The sequence below is a fragment of the Salvia splendens genome, chromosome 6 (assembly GCF_004379255.2).
Source record: "Salvia splendens isolate huo1 chromosome 6, SspV2, whole genome shotgun sequence".
Lineage (NCBI taxonomy): Eukaryota > Viridiplantae > Streptophyta > Magnoliopsida > Lamiales > Lamiaceae > Salvia > Salvia splendens.
In genome coordinates, this window is record NC_056037.1 from 16,556,732 (window position 1) to 16,567,237 (window position 10,506).

Here is a 10,506-nt window from a genome sequence, read left to right on the forward strand (position 1 = left end):
GTCCATAGATGGACTTCTTTAGCTTGCACACTGCATTCGGCCTTTCTTTCGATACAAAACCTTCTGGCTGTGTCATATAGACATCGCCTTCTAATTCTCCATTGAGAAATGCGGTTTTGACATCCATTTGCCAAATGTCAAAATTGTAGTATGCAGCAATTGCAAGTAATATCCTAATGGACTTGATCATAGCAACTGGCGAAAAGGTTTCATCATAGTCAATGCCTTCGCGCTGACTATAACCCTTTGCCACTAACCTAGCCTTGTAGGTTTGTACTTTGTCATCTGCATCTCTCTTCTTTTTGAAGATCCATTTGCAACCTATGGGGTAAACCCCATCTGGCAAGTCAACTAGTTCCCAGACTAAGTTGAAGTACATCGAGTCCATTTCAGATATCAAGGCTTCAAGCCACTTCTCTCGATCGGTGTCCGACACCGCCTCGGTATAGGTCTTAGGCTCATTATCATCTAAATCAACTTCATCATCTTGGTTCTCAACCATTAGATTCAGTCTCTCAGGTGCACGACGAATCCTTCTAGGCCTATTGAGTTGGTTTTCTTCTGGCTCGGGCTGTTCATTCTGATTGTGAGTAGGCCCAGGAATATCACTATGATCTTCTTGAGGTAGAGGTGATGCAACTATTGTATCATCTTGTATTTGATGCATCTCATTGTCTTGAGGAGGTTCTTCGAGAGTCCCTCTAAGGTCTCCTCTAATAGTATTTTCCCCTCCCAATAGATCATCAAAAACTCCCACTGAGTTATTGTTCAAACCATTTGACAATACATCATCCTCATTGTTAACTTGTGGTTCTTCAATTTCTTCAAGATCTACTGTATTTTGACCTTGTTCCTTGCAGACATAACTGTCTTCAAGGAACGTCATATTCCTTGATGTTATCACCTTGTGATTTTCAGGACAGTAGAAATCATATCCCCTAGTTTGTTTAGGATATCCCACAAAGTAACACTTCTCACTTTTAGATTCCAACTTATCAGTCATTTGTTTCTTAACAAAAGCTGGACAACCCCAGGTCCGCATATAGTTAAGACAAGGCTTTTTGCCATACCATAACTCATATGGTGTTTTCTCAACTGATTTAGATGGAACTCTATTCAGAATGTAAATAGCAGTCAATAAAGCATGACCCCAGAGAAATAAAGGAAGACTAGCTAAACTCATCACGGATCGAACCATATCTAATAATGTTCGGTTTCTCCTTTCAGATACTCCATTCATTTGTGGTGTACCAGGAGGTGTCCAGTCCGACTGAATTCCATGCGATTTCAAGTAATCAAGAAATTCTCGGCTCAAGTATTCCCCTCCTCGATCTGATCGAAGAGTTTTTATACTTTTCCCAAGTTGTTTCTCAACTTCACACTTAAACTCTATAAATTTCTCAAATGCCTCAGATTTGTGTTTCATAAGATACACATATCCATACCTTGTCAAATCATCAGTGAAAGTAATGAAGTACGAATTACCACCTTTTGCTTGAGTTGGAAACGGTCCGCACACATCTGTGTGGATTAACTCTAGCACATCATTAGCACGCACCCCTTTCCCAGAAAGTGGCTTATTAGTCATCTTTCCTTTGAGACAGAATTCACAAGTACCATATGATTCAAAATCAAATGAATTTAGATAGTCTAACTTTCTCAATCTCGCTATCCTTTTCTCATTGATATGACCAAGTCTACAATGCCAAAGATAAGTAGCATTATCCGTATTACATAGCTTAAGTCTTTTATTTTGCACATTGAGAATATCCCGTTTGCATTCAAGCATATATAATCCATTCTCTAAAGAGGCATTTCCATAAAACAATCCATTATTAGAAAACGAGCACCTGCTGTTTGCAAAATGGAAGGAAAAACCTTCGATGTCCAACATCGGAATGGAAATAATATTCTTTGAAATAACTGGAACGAAATAACAATTATGTAAATCTAGTCTATGTCCTGAGGGAAGATCTAATCTATAAGTTCCCACGCGTTCGGCAGCAACTTTTGCTCCATTTCCAACACGTAGGTCTACTTCCCCAGGCCTCACTTTCCTGCTGTCAATTAAACCTTGCACATTATTACAAATGTGTGAACCACAAGCGGTATCCAATACCCAGGATTGTGAGTTATTCATAGACATATTTATCTCAATGACAAACATAGCTGAGCTCCCACTCATTGCACCTTGTGCCTTGAGTTTTGGGCAGTCTCTCTGCCACTCCGTGAAATTTGACCTAGTCAATTTGTTTGTTTCCATCATACACTCATAAGATAAGTTTGACATATTATCTGAACAGAAAATAAAACGAAAAGCAAATTAGAAAAGCATACAAAGATCACAATCGCATCACTAATCAAACAAGGGTTTATTGTATTGATTAGCTCCCACTAATTTTAACATATATTATGTCCCCCAAACATAAAATACGAATTTATATCTAATATAAATTTTAGTGGTCCAAGATCCAAGTCTATATTATTGCAGCCTCTGCGAGGGCCGATGACTACAATAATATCACCAGGTAGGCCTCCAAGCCAATTGTAACAACAATTTTACAATTCTTGGTTTATTAATCTAATTAATATACGTCCATAAATTATTCTGGTTGCGAGGGCTACTCAAAATAATTTAAGCAAGTCAACCCCATCATACGATGCCAACCATGCATCTATGAATGAGCCTAAACCTTGTAGATTTAGAGTAAACGCGAGGGCGTAAAACTCGTGGTCGAAAAGGCTAGGAGCATCAAACAATTGTGATGGACGACGCGTTTGTTTCAAAACGAGACTTATATTTTGTGGGGAATAATTTTGTGATACTAATTGTCAATTTAATATCTAATATTAAAATCTTAAACAATTACTGGGCGCCGCCTACCCAGACATAGTATAACACGGACTACAAATACTGGGCGCCGACTACCCAGACATAGTATAACACGGACTACACATACTGGGCGCCGCCTACCCAGACAATAAAACGGTCTCTAACTACTATAGTTAAAAAAAATAAGCATAAATCAAATAGCGTGCTTATCACATAAGATATCAAATAATGCTCAACAAATAAAATCAAATTTTACTCTCTAATTAAATGTGAATTTAATTATTTATATTGATTCTAAATTAATATAAAATTATAAAATATTAATCCAATTAATATTTTATTACAAATTAAACGTTGACTAACAATTCATATTAATTCTAAATTAATATATTAAATATTCAATATTAATTCCAAATCAATATTAAATATATATGGATCAGCACCTTCTTTGCTCTTCCTATCCGTGGGCTATCTTCTGGTGCCATAAAGATTAGGCATTAAAAGCTACTGTTCCAGCCCAATAAATCCACCTAATTCCCTTCTTCACACATACACACACACGATTAGATTCAAAATTCGACATTGCAGATTCAAAATCACGATCAATCGCGATCGGCGATAAAGTTCGGGAAGAGATTGAAGCAGCAGACGGAGGAGAGCTTGTTTTGCATATATTGGTCGATTTGTTGCGTGTATCGATTTGTTTTTCGGATCAGCCGGAGCCGTCCACGATAAGCCAGTGGCCTCCCACCGCCGCCGCGCCGACGGCAGCGGCAGATTCTCCGGCACGATCGTTTCAAGCGAATTGAGTTGCCACTGCAAGCAAGCTCTCTTGTCGCTCCATCTTGGAGCCCCGACGGCGATCGCGGACGGTTGCATATCCATCGCCATAGCTCTCTCCTGATCCCCAACCGACGCGAAATCGCCGCCTTCGAGACCGATTATCGCGCACGTTAAGCGAAGGACGCATCGACTCCTCCACAATCGATTTGTTGAGAGTCGGAGAGCGTGAAAGTTATTGTTATTGGGGGAGAAGGTGGTGTCGTGGAAGGAGTAAATGAATTTTGAAATCCAATTTCAGAATTTTGATTTCCAAAATCATCCACAAATTAATTAAGCAACAAAATTAATTATGAATCGAGCCCTGAGCTCTGATACCACTGTTAGGCATTCTTGTATTCATCTAATGAGCGCAGCGGAAATTGCATACAAGAATAACAGATCTAGATTCATAATCATATTGCAAGTTGAGCACGTAATACACAACGGAACTAAATCTTACTTGTTGTGTTGTTTTCTTCTACGATTGTGTACTGCAAGTTGAATCCACTACTATCGAGGTCCACGTGTATTCTGATCCGATGCAGGAACAATTTCTCGATACAATCGTTCTATAGAGAAAGCTAGGAAATCTCTTATGAACGTATCGCCGCTTTTCTCTCTTAGAGAATTAGGTTTTCTGTATTATGTTCTCTACAATAGAACATATATATAGTATAATAATTGTAACATTGGACCAAGCCCAATAGAATTATTTTCTATTAATCTAATCTAGCCCATTAATCTTTCAGAGACGAACACGATGTCAACGAATCGTGGCTGCATTCCTTGCTTGAATTCTTCTTGTATATCCGACACAATACTCAGTCATCCAGCTGAAAGAGTAAAACGATTTTGAATAATCGATGAATTTAAGGAATTAATTTATTAAAAAATAATGATCTAACCTTTGCGCTGCCGTTTTTTGTGGTAGATTCAGAGAGGCGGTATTCATGCATAATCCAATTCGTCTTGGTTCCTTTAGGAGCTTTTCCGATGTAGAAAACTAGGGCTTTTTTTATTCCGACTTTCCTTCCTTCAGTTGTGATGATTTTGTCGGTGCCGGTGGCTTTCCACTTTCCAGTAGCCCGAACCGGCGACCCGGTTCGGCCGCGAACCTTTGGGATATTTCCTGTCTCTTGGGCTGAAGAAATACCATTCTTTCTCCCCAAACAAAGCCTTACCTAAAATCACAAAACCACGTCGTTTAGATTTTAGAAGAAAGCGAAATCAAGCACATACTAATATACTTACTTGGAAGATCCCATGGATCGAATTTGTAGAGATCAACGTCTCCGATAATCTGCAGCGGGTGGTGGCCGGCGACTTTACGCCCTTACGGCAGAGATACTGTGCGAGAAGCTCCTCGTCAGTCGGAAAAAAAACGAAATCCCGGCGGAAGACTGAGCTGCGAGCGCGGGTCGCTTTCTCGGACTCCCATTCCAATCAATCAGTGATGAAAAATATTACTACTCCCTATTTCCTTTTTTTTTTGTTATGCTTTGAAGAAATGAAATTTCCTTCTTTTTTAAAAATTTTTTTTGCTGATATAATGGGTTGGGGTTTTGATTGGGTACGGATGATTTGTTGTAGGTGGGGCCTACGGGAGCACCGTTTAAAACGTGCCACGTAAAGGGTGTTGGGCGGTATCAAATGGCCGACCTTAGAGTATATTCGAATCACCAAGCCACGCCGTTATTTTTTGTGGCCATAGAAAAAAAGCATATGGAAAATATAATGTTGAATATGTGTTTAAGACAGATTTGTGGATAGTTTTATTTGATTAAAAGAATAGCTAATCGAACGAACTCGAGCATAATAACATAGTAGTAGTAGTAGTAGTATTAATAAACTTATGCAGAAGGGGTCGGGCGGCCCCGTCGGAAAATCACCATAGCCGTCCCCTCCCTTGTCCGGAGATACGAATGCGTTGCTGTTGGAAAAGCAGCTGAAAATATACTTTTGTCATATTCGAAGATCAACAATAATTTAAAATTTTAATAAATAAGTTGAAAACAAAACCCCAAAATTATTATTTGAAATTTACCAATGAAGGTGATATTTGAATACTCCATGTTAGTGCTTGATATTATTGACAAATTACCACTGGACATCACACATTGTTGAAAATATCATCGGTAAGATTTTTATGGATATATTTTTGACCGTCTATTAAATTGATTCGTAAATTAGTGTCTGGATTATGAGACCAACTGACCAACATTGCTTATGCTCTAGTATAATATTTAGAATTCATAATTTGTCATAAAAATATTTTTGGTAATTGGTTAAACTGTTGTATACCTTATTCATGCATTAAATTCTAGTAATAAATAGTACACATTTTACATAATTTTTTGGGAAATCAAAAACTGGTACGCATTTATGGTCGTCCACAGATTTTTATGCGTATCAAATTGTAAATATCAAGTTCAATGGAGTACTTATTTTATTTATTCCCTCCTCTCCCGTGCTTTAGTTTTCTATTTCCGTTCATCCCTTCTTAATTGTTTCAATTTATTTTAACTAATTTTCGTAATGGACCTCATATTTCACTCCATTAACTCAATTTTACTTAAATTTCATTATAAAAATAATAATAGTATATAAAAATAGGACTCACACACTACTAATTTTTTTCAACCCGTTAATAATTATATTTCTTAAAATTCATGACAAGTTAAAGTGGGACATGTATTGTGAAACTGAGTGAGTAGGAAAATTCCAATGCAATCTTATCTTCATTGCCCAAAATAAGTGGAATATAAAAGAACAGTTGTTTTCGTCAATCTAAAATGGAAGTTAGAGCATCCACAATCGTGCTCTAGCCAGCGGCACGGTTGTGGGCTCGGCCCCACTTTTTCTGTCTGCTCTCTGGCAAGAGCACAACACCCACAGCTGTGCTCTTCCGCAAGGACGAGCACAATTCAATTTAAAATTCAATTAAACAAAAACATTTCCATAATATTAAAATTCATTAAAAAACCACAATAAATAATACAAATTACAAATAAAATAAAAAAGACATAATTAAAATCCTAAAAATTAAAAATTACATAATTAAAATACTAAAAATTAAAAATTACATAATTAAACTCCTAAAAATTAAAAATTACATAATTAAAATCCTAAAAATTGTGATTGAGAGAGTTGTTTAGTATAGTGTCATTTTTTGTGTTTGAAATGAGAGTATTTATAGATGAAAGTACGAATTTTGGGGTAAAAATGATGGAAAAAAAATTAAAAGTGTGAAAAAAATGGATATATTTTATTAGGAAGTGAGACAATATTTTTTTAATTAATTTTGAAAATTTCAGATTTTTTCGATTTTTTTTAAAAAAAATAATAAAAAATGATAAATCAACGGGCCAATCAGAGCATGTCACGTCGACGCCTTGTGCTCTTGCCGCTGGCACGGCCGTGCTCTTAGCTAAGAGCACGTCCGTGCCAGCGGCAAGAGCGCAGCGGCGGCGGAGCGCGTCCTTGCCAGCGGCAAGGACGGACGAGCAGCATTCCACCACCGTTGGGGATGCTCTTAGACACAAAACTTGGAGACAGACGCTCTCCAGATTTAAGAATCTTAAAAGCAAATTTTTAGCAAATTGGTATATACTCCTCCGTCCATGAATAGGAATCCCGATTTTCCATTTTAGTTCGTACGCGAATAAGAGTCCCCGTTTCATTTTTACAATAAATGGTAATAGGGTCAAACCTTCCACTAACTAATACTCCCTCCATCCCGGGCTACTCGCTCATTTCCTTTTCGGCTCGGAGATTAAGGAATGAGTGTATAGGAAAGTAAAAAATGACGGCTGTAGGTGAAATTTTTTACTAAAAATGGAAAGAGTGCAAGTAACTTGGGACGCCCAAAAAGGAAATAAGTGCGAGTAGTGCGGGACGGAGGGAGTATGACTCATATTTCATTTAAAATTAATATATACAAGTGAGTTCCTTATTCCACTAACTTTTTCCACCTATTTTTCCAAGTATTTCTTAAAACTCGTGCCCACTGAGAAATGAGAAATGGCAGATAGAGAAACTAATTAGCATAAACGCCACTAGAATAGGGCCTCACATTATCTTTCAGTACATCTGATCTTCTCCAGATTAAAGAAAACGACAAAGAGGGTTGCTTTATTTATTTAATCAAATCAGCTCTTCTCAAAGACCCTAACAATGGTGCAAATGTGATGCATTTTTTGAAAGGAAAAGAATGAGGCTTAGTTCCTGGTGACACCAACTCTCATGAGAGCAACATAAGCTATAATCCTATATAGCAAGAGCATCACAGCCATGGCGACCACCGACGCAACGTTCCCTGTCCCGCCAATCCCTACCGCTTTTATGGCCGGAAAATCCCTAACAAGGCAAGCCTGATTCGGACCACAGCGATAGGTCTGGTCATCCTCGTACTGCGACCCGAGCAGGAGCTTGAAGGTGTACTGGCTGATGGATATGTATTTGATCCATGATATAAAGACGGGGACGTGCTGAACATAGTAGCCACTAGCCAGTAGGAAGGTGAGCATGATGACGGATCCGAGTATGGTGGCGGACTTCTGGTCCATCACTGCTGCTCCTATCGCCAGCCCGAGCCCCTGGGAGCATAGCACGCTGTAGAGGAGCACAAACAAGCCCGAGAAGAATGCCCCGGCTGTGTGCTTGAGCCCCGCCATCCAGTAGGTTATGGCATAGAAGACGGTCGGGAGGACTAGCTCCATGGGCAGGTCGCCTAGGGTTAAGGCCATGAAGTAGGACGAGAGATGGTACATGCCTGAGGCTCGCTCCTTCGTTAGCATCATGCGTTCTTGAGGGAACGTGAAGATGGCCTGGAATAGCGGGTAGAACCCCCAAAAACCCGAGTAGAAGAAGAAGAGCCCGACCTACATTATCAATCGAATAAAACTCGTGTCAGACCAAATGAGGGTTAATCAAAGATTCAGAACCTAAACCCAAAATCGGAAAAATCTAGCCCTCGTTACCTGGTCTTGCAAGTGATCGATGTCGGATTGCCACCAGAGGAGTCCAGCTAGAATAGCAACCACCAAAACTTGCATAATCTTGATTGTTGAGAAGGACTCGTGCTTCCTTTCTTTGATCCCTCTCCGAAACAAGACTGAGAACTGATCCAACCATGTATTCGACCAACGCCTAAGCTTCCAATCACTCGTTGGAATTTGAAGACTGCCGTCCGATGCAAGCTCCGACTTCACAGCTGCTGACAACTGCGATTGATAAGCATTCACAAGGCTCTGCTTAATCATAGCTTGATCTTCATTCGTATCCGCAGTTGCAACTCCTATAACGAAATGCAACGACTCAGATACTCGTTAATCTTTATAATACCCTAAAATAAAACACTAACCATTTGCAAGATCCAGCAAGAAATCGGCAGGATTCATGGCAACGCTCGGGGCAAATCCCCCACTGGAAAAGTAGTCCAAAACGCTGTCTCCTCTTCCGAAATACAAAGGGTTGCCCTCCGACAACAAGAGCACCTTATGAAACATGTAAAACAGCCTACTCGAGGGCTGGTGAATTGTCATCACGACAGTCCGGCCCCCATTCGCAAGCTCCCACAGCGTGGAAACGATCTTCTGGGCTGTAGTCGAGTCCAAACCCGAAGTTGGCTCATCCAGGAACAATAAGCTCGGGTTGATAAGCATCTCCTGGCCAATGCTGACCCGTTTCCTCTCCCCGCCCGAGACGCCTCTCAGGAACGGCCCGCCAATGATGCTATCCCGGCACCTCGACAGGCCGAGCTGCGAGATCACGCCTTCCGCGTGCTGGACCTTGTCTGCCTTGGTCAGGGTCCCGGGCAGGCGGAGGAGGGCCGTGTAGACGAGCGTCTCGGTGACGGTGAGGTGGGGGTAGAGGACGTCGTCCTGGGTGACGAAGCCGGTGTTGCGCTTCATCGCGTTGGAGAAGGGCTTCCCGTTGTAGGTGATGCTGCCGGCGAGATCGCCGCCGAGGCGGCCGCCGAGGGCGGTGAGGAGCGTGGTCTTGCCACTGCCCGAGGGCCCCAGCATCGCCAGCATTTCGCCCGGGAAGAGGCTGCCGGAGACTCCCTTGAGTATCAGCCTCTCCTCCGATTTGGCCTTCTTCTTCAGCAGGCCTCCCGCCGCCTCGATTTTGATCCGGTAAACCACCTCGTCGAACTGCATTTGAATCGAATCAGTGAAATCGCGAAAGAGAATAAGTCGTGAATTAAACTCAATTGCGATTCGATTGGATTCCCCCAAATCGGAAAAACCTAAATCAATTGGGAGGAGTGAAATTGAACGTGGGAATGCATGCATGATTGAAATTGGAGGATATATACTACCTTGAGAGTGACGGGGGTGAAGATGGCCGGAGAGATTGGGTGCTGAGATTCGAGGTCGGCGGCCATGTCCAGGTTAAATATTGGGGAGAGGAGGAGGAGGAGGCATGAGAAGGGGTATAAATAGAGGGGGAATTGAGAAAGAGAGTTGCGTGAGAGAGTGAGAAGAAGGAGTCATAAATTGAAATGGGAGAGTGGGGAATTGCGTAGAAGAATATGTCATGCAAGGGAGGGGAGAGGGGAAGCTGGGCGGTCGCTACCGATACAAGAGATTTAATGGGGATCACTTTCTTGAGCTTTTCATTTTCCTTTTCCCCGCAGCTTTTATTAACTCTCTCTCTCTCTCTCTCTCTCATCGCGTGATTCATCTCCTGGTTTTGCTCTCTCAATGTATCTGCGCATAACGATATTTGGCTTCTTCTTCTTCCAAAATCAATCTATAACATTCTTTCCTACATTTACGAATTCCCTACTCGCCACCCATATCTTCGCTTCATTTTATTTTATAATTTAAATCTATGTATTTGATTTT

The 10,506-nt window shown here is 40.8% G+C and overlaps 2 protein-coding genes across 2 annotated transcripts; both read right to left on the reverse strand.

Annotated features, from left to right (window-relative positions):
- Window positions 1–4,394: 4,394 nt before the first annotated feature.
- Window positions 4,395–5,092, reverse strand: LOC121808882 (NAC domain-containing protein JA2L-like; the record flags this gene model as incomplete). The annotated part of the gene is made up of 3 exons (XM_042209446.1): window positions 4,395–4,488; window positions 4,561–4,836; window positions 4,907–5,092. Coding segments are annotated over 3 exons (474 nt in total), but the record flags the coding sequence as incomplete, so codon positions are not given.
- A 2,600-nt stretch (window positions 5,093–7,692) lies between these two features.
- Window positions 7,693–10,210, reverse strand: LOC121807205 (ABC transporter G family member 9-like). The gene is made up of 4 exons (XM_042207421.1): window positions 9,978–10,210; window positions 9,018–9,810; window positions 8,635–8,951; window positions 7,693–8,535 (listed from the first exon to the last, which is right to left on the reverse strand). Exons 1-4 carry the CDS (start codon window positions 10,041–10,043, stop codon window positions 7,873–7,875), a joined length of 1,839 nt encoding a protein of 612 aa, XP_042063355.1. The 5' UTR covers window positions 10,044–10,210; the 3' UTR covers window positions 7,693–7,872.
- Between the last annotated feature and the right edge of the window lie 296 nt (window positions 10,211–10,506).

Coding starts and splice junctions, on each gene's coding strand:
- LOC121807205 (XM_042207421.1), bottom strand. CDS start 10,043: ATGGCCGCCGACCTCGAATCTCAGCACCCAATCTCTCCGGCCATCTTC. Junction 9,811..9,977: donor TCACCCCCGTCACTCTCAAG/GTAGTATATATC, acceptor ATTCAAATGCAG/TTCGACGAGGTGGTTTACCG. Junction 8,536..8,634: donor TCGATCACTTGCAAGACCAG/GTAACGAGGGCT, acceptor TTGATAATGTAG/GTCGGGCTCTTCTTCTTCTA.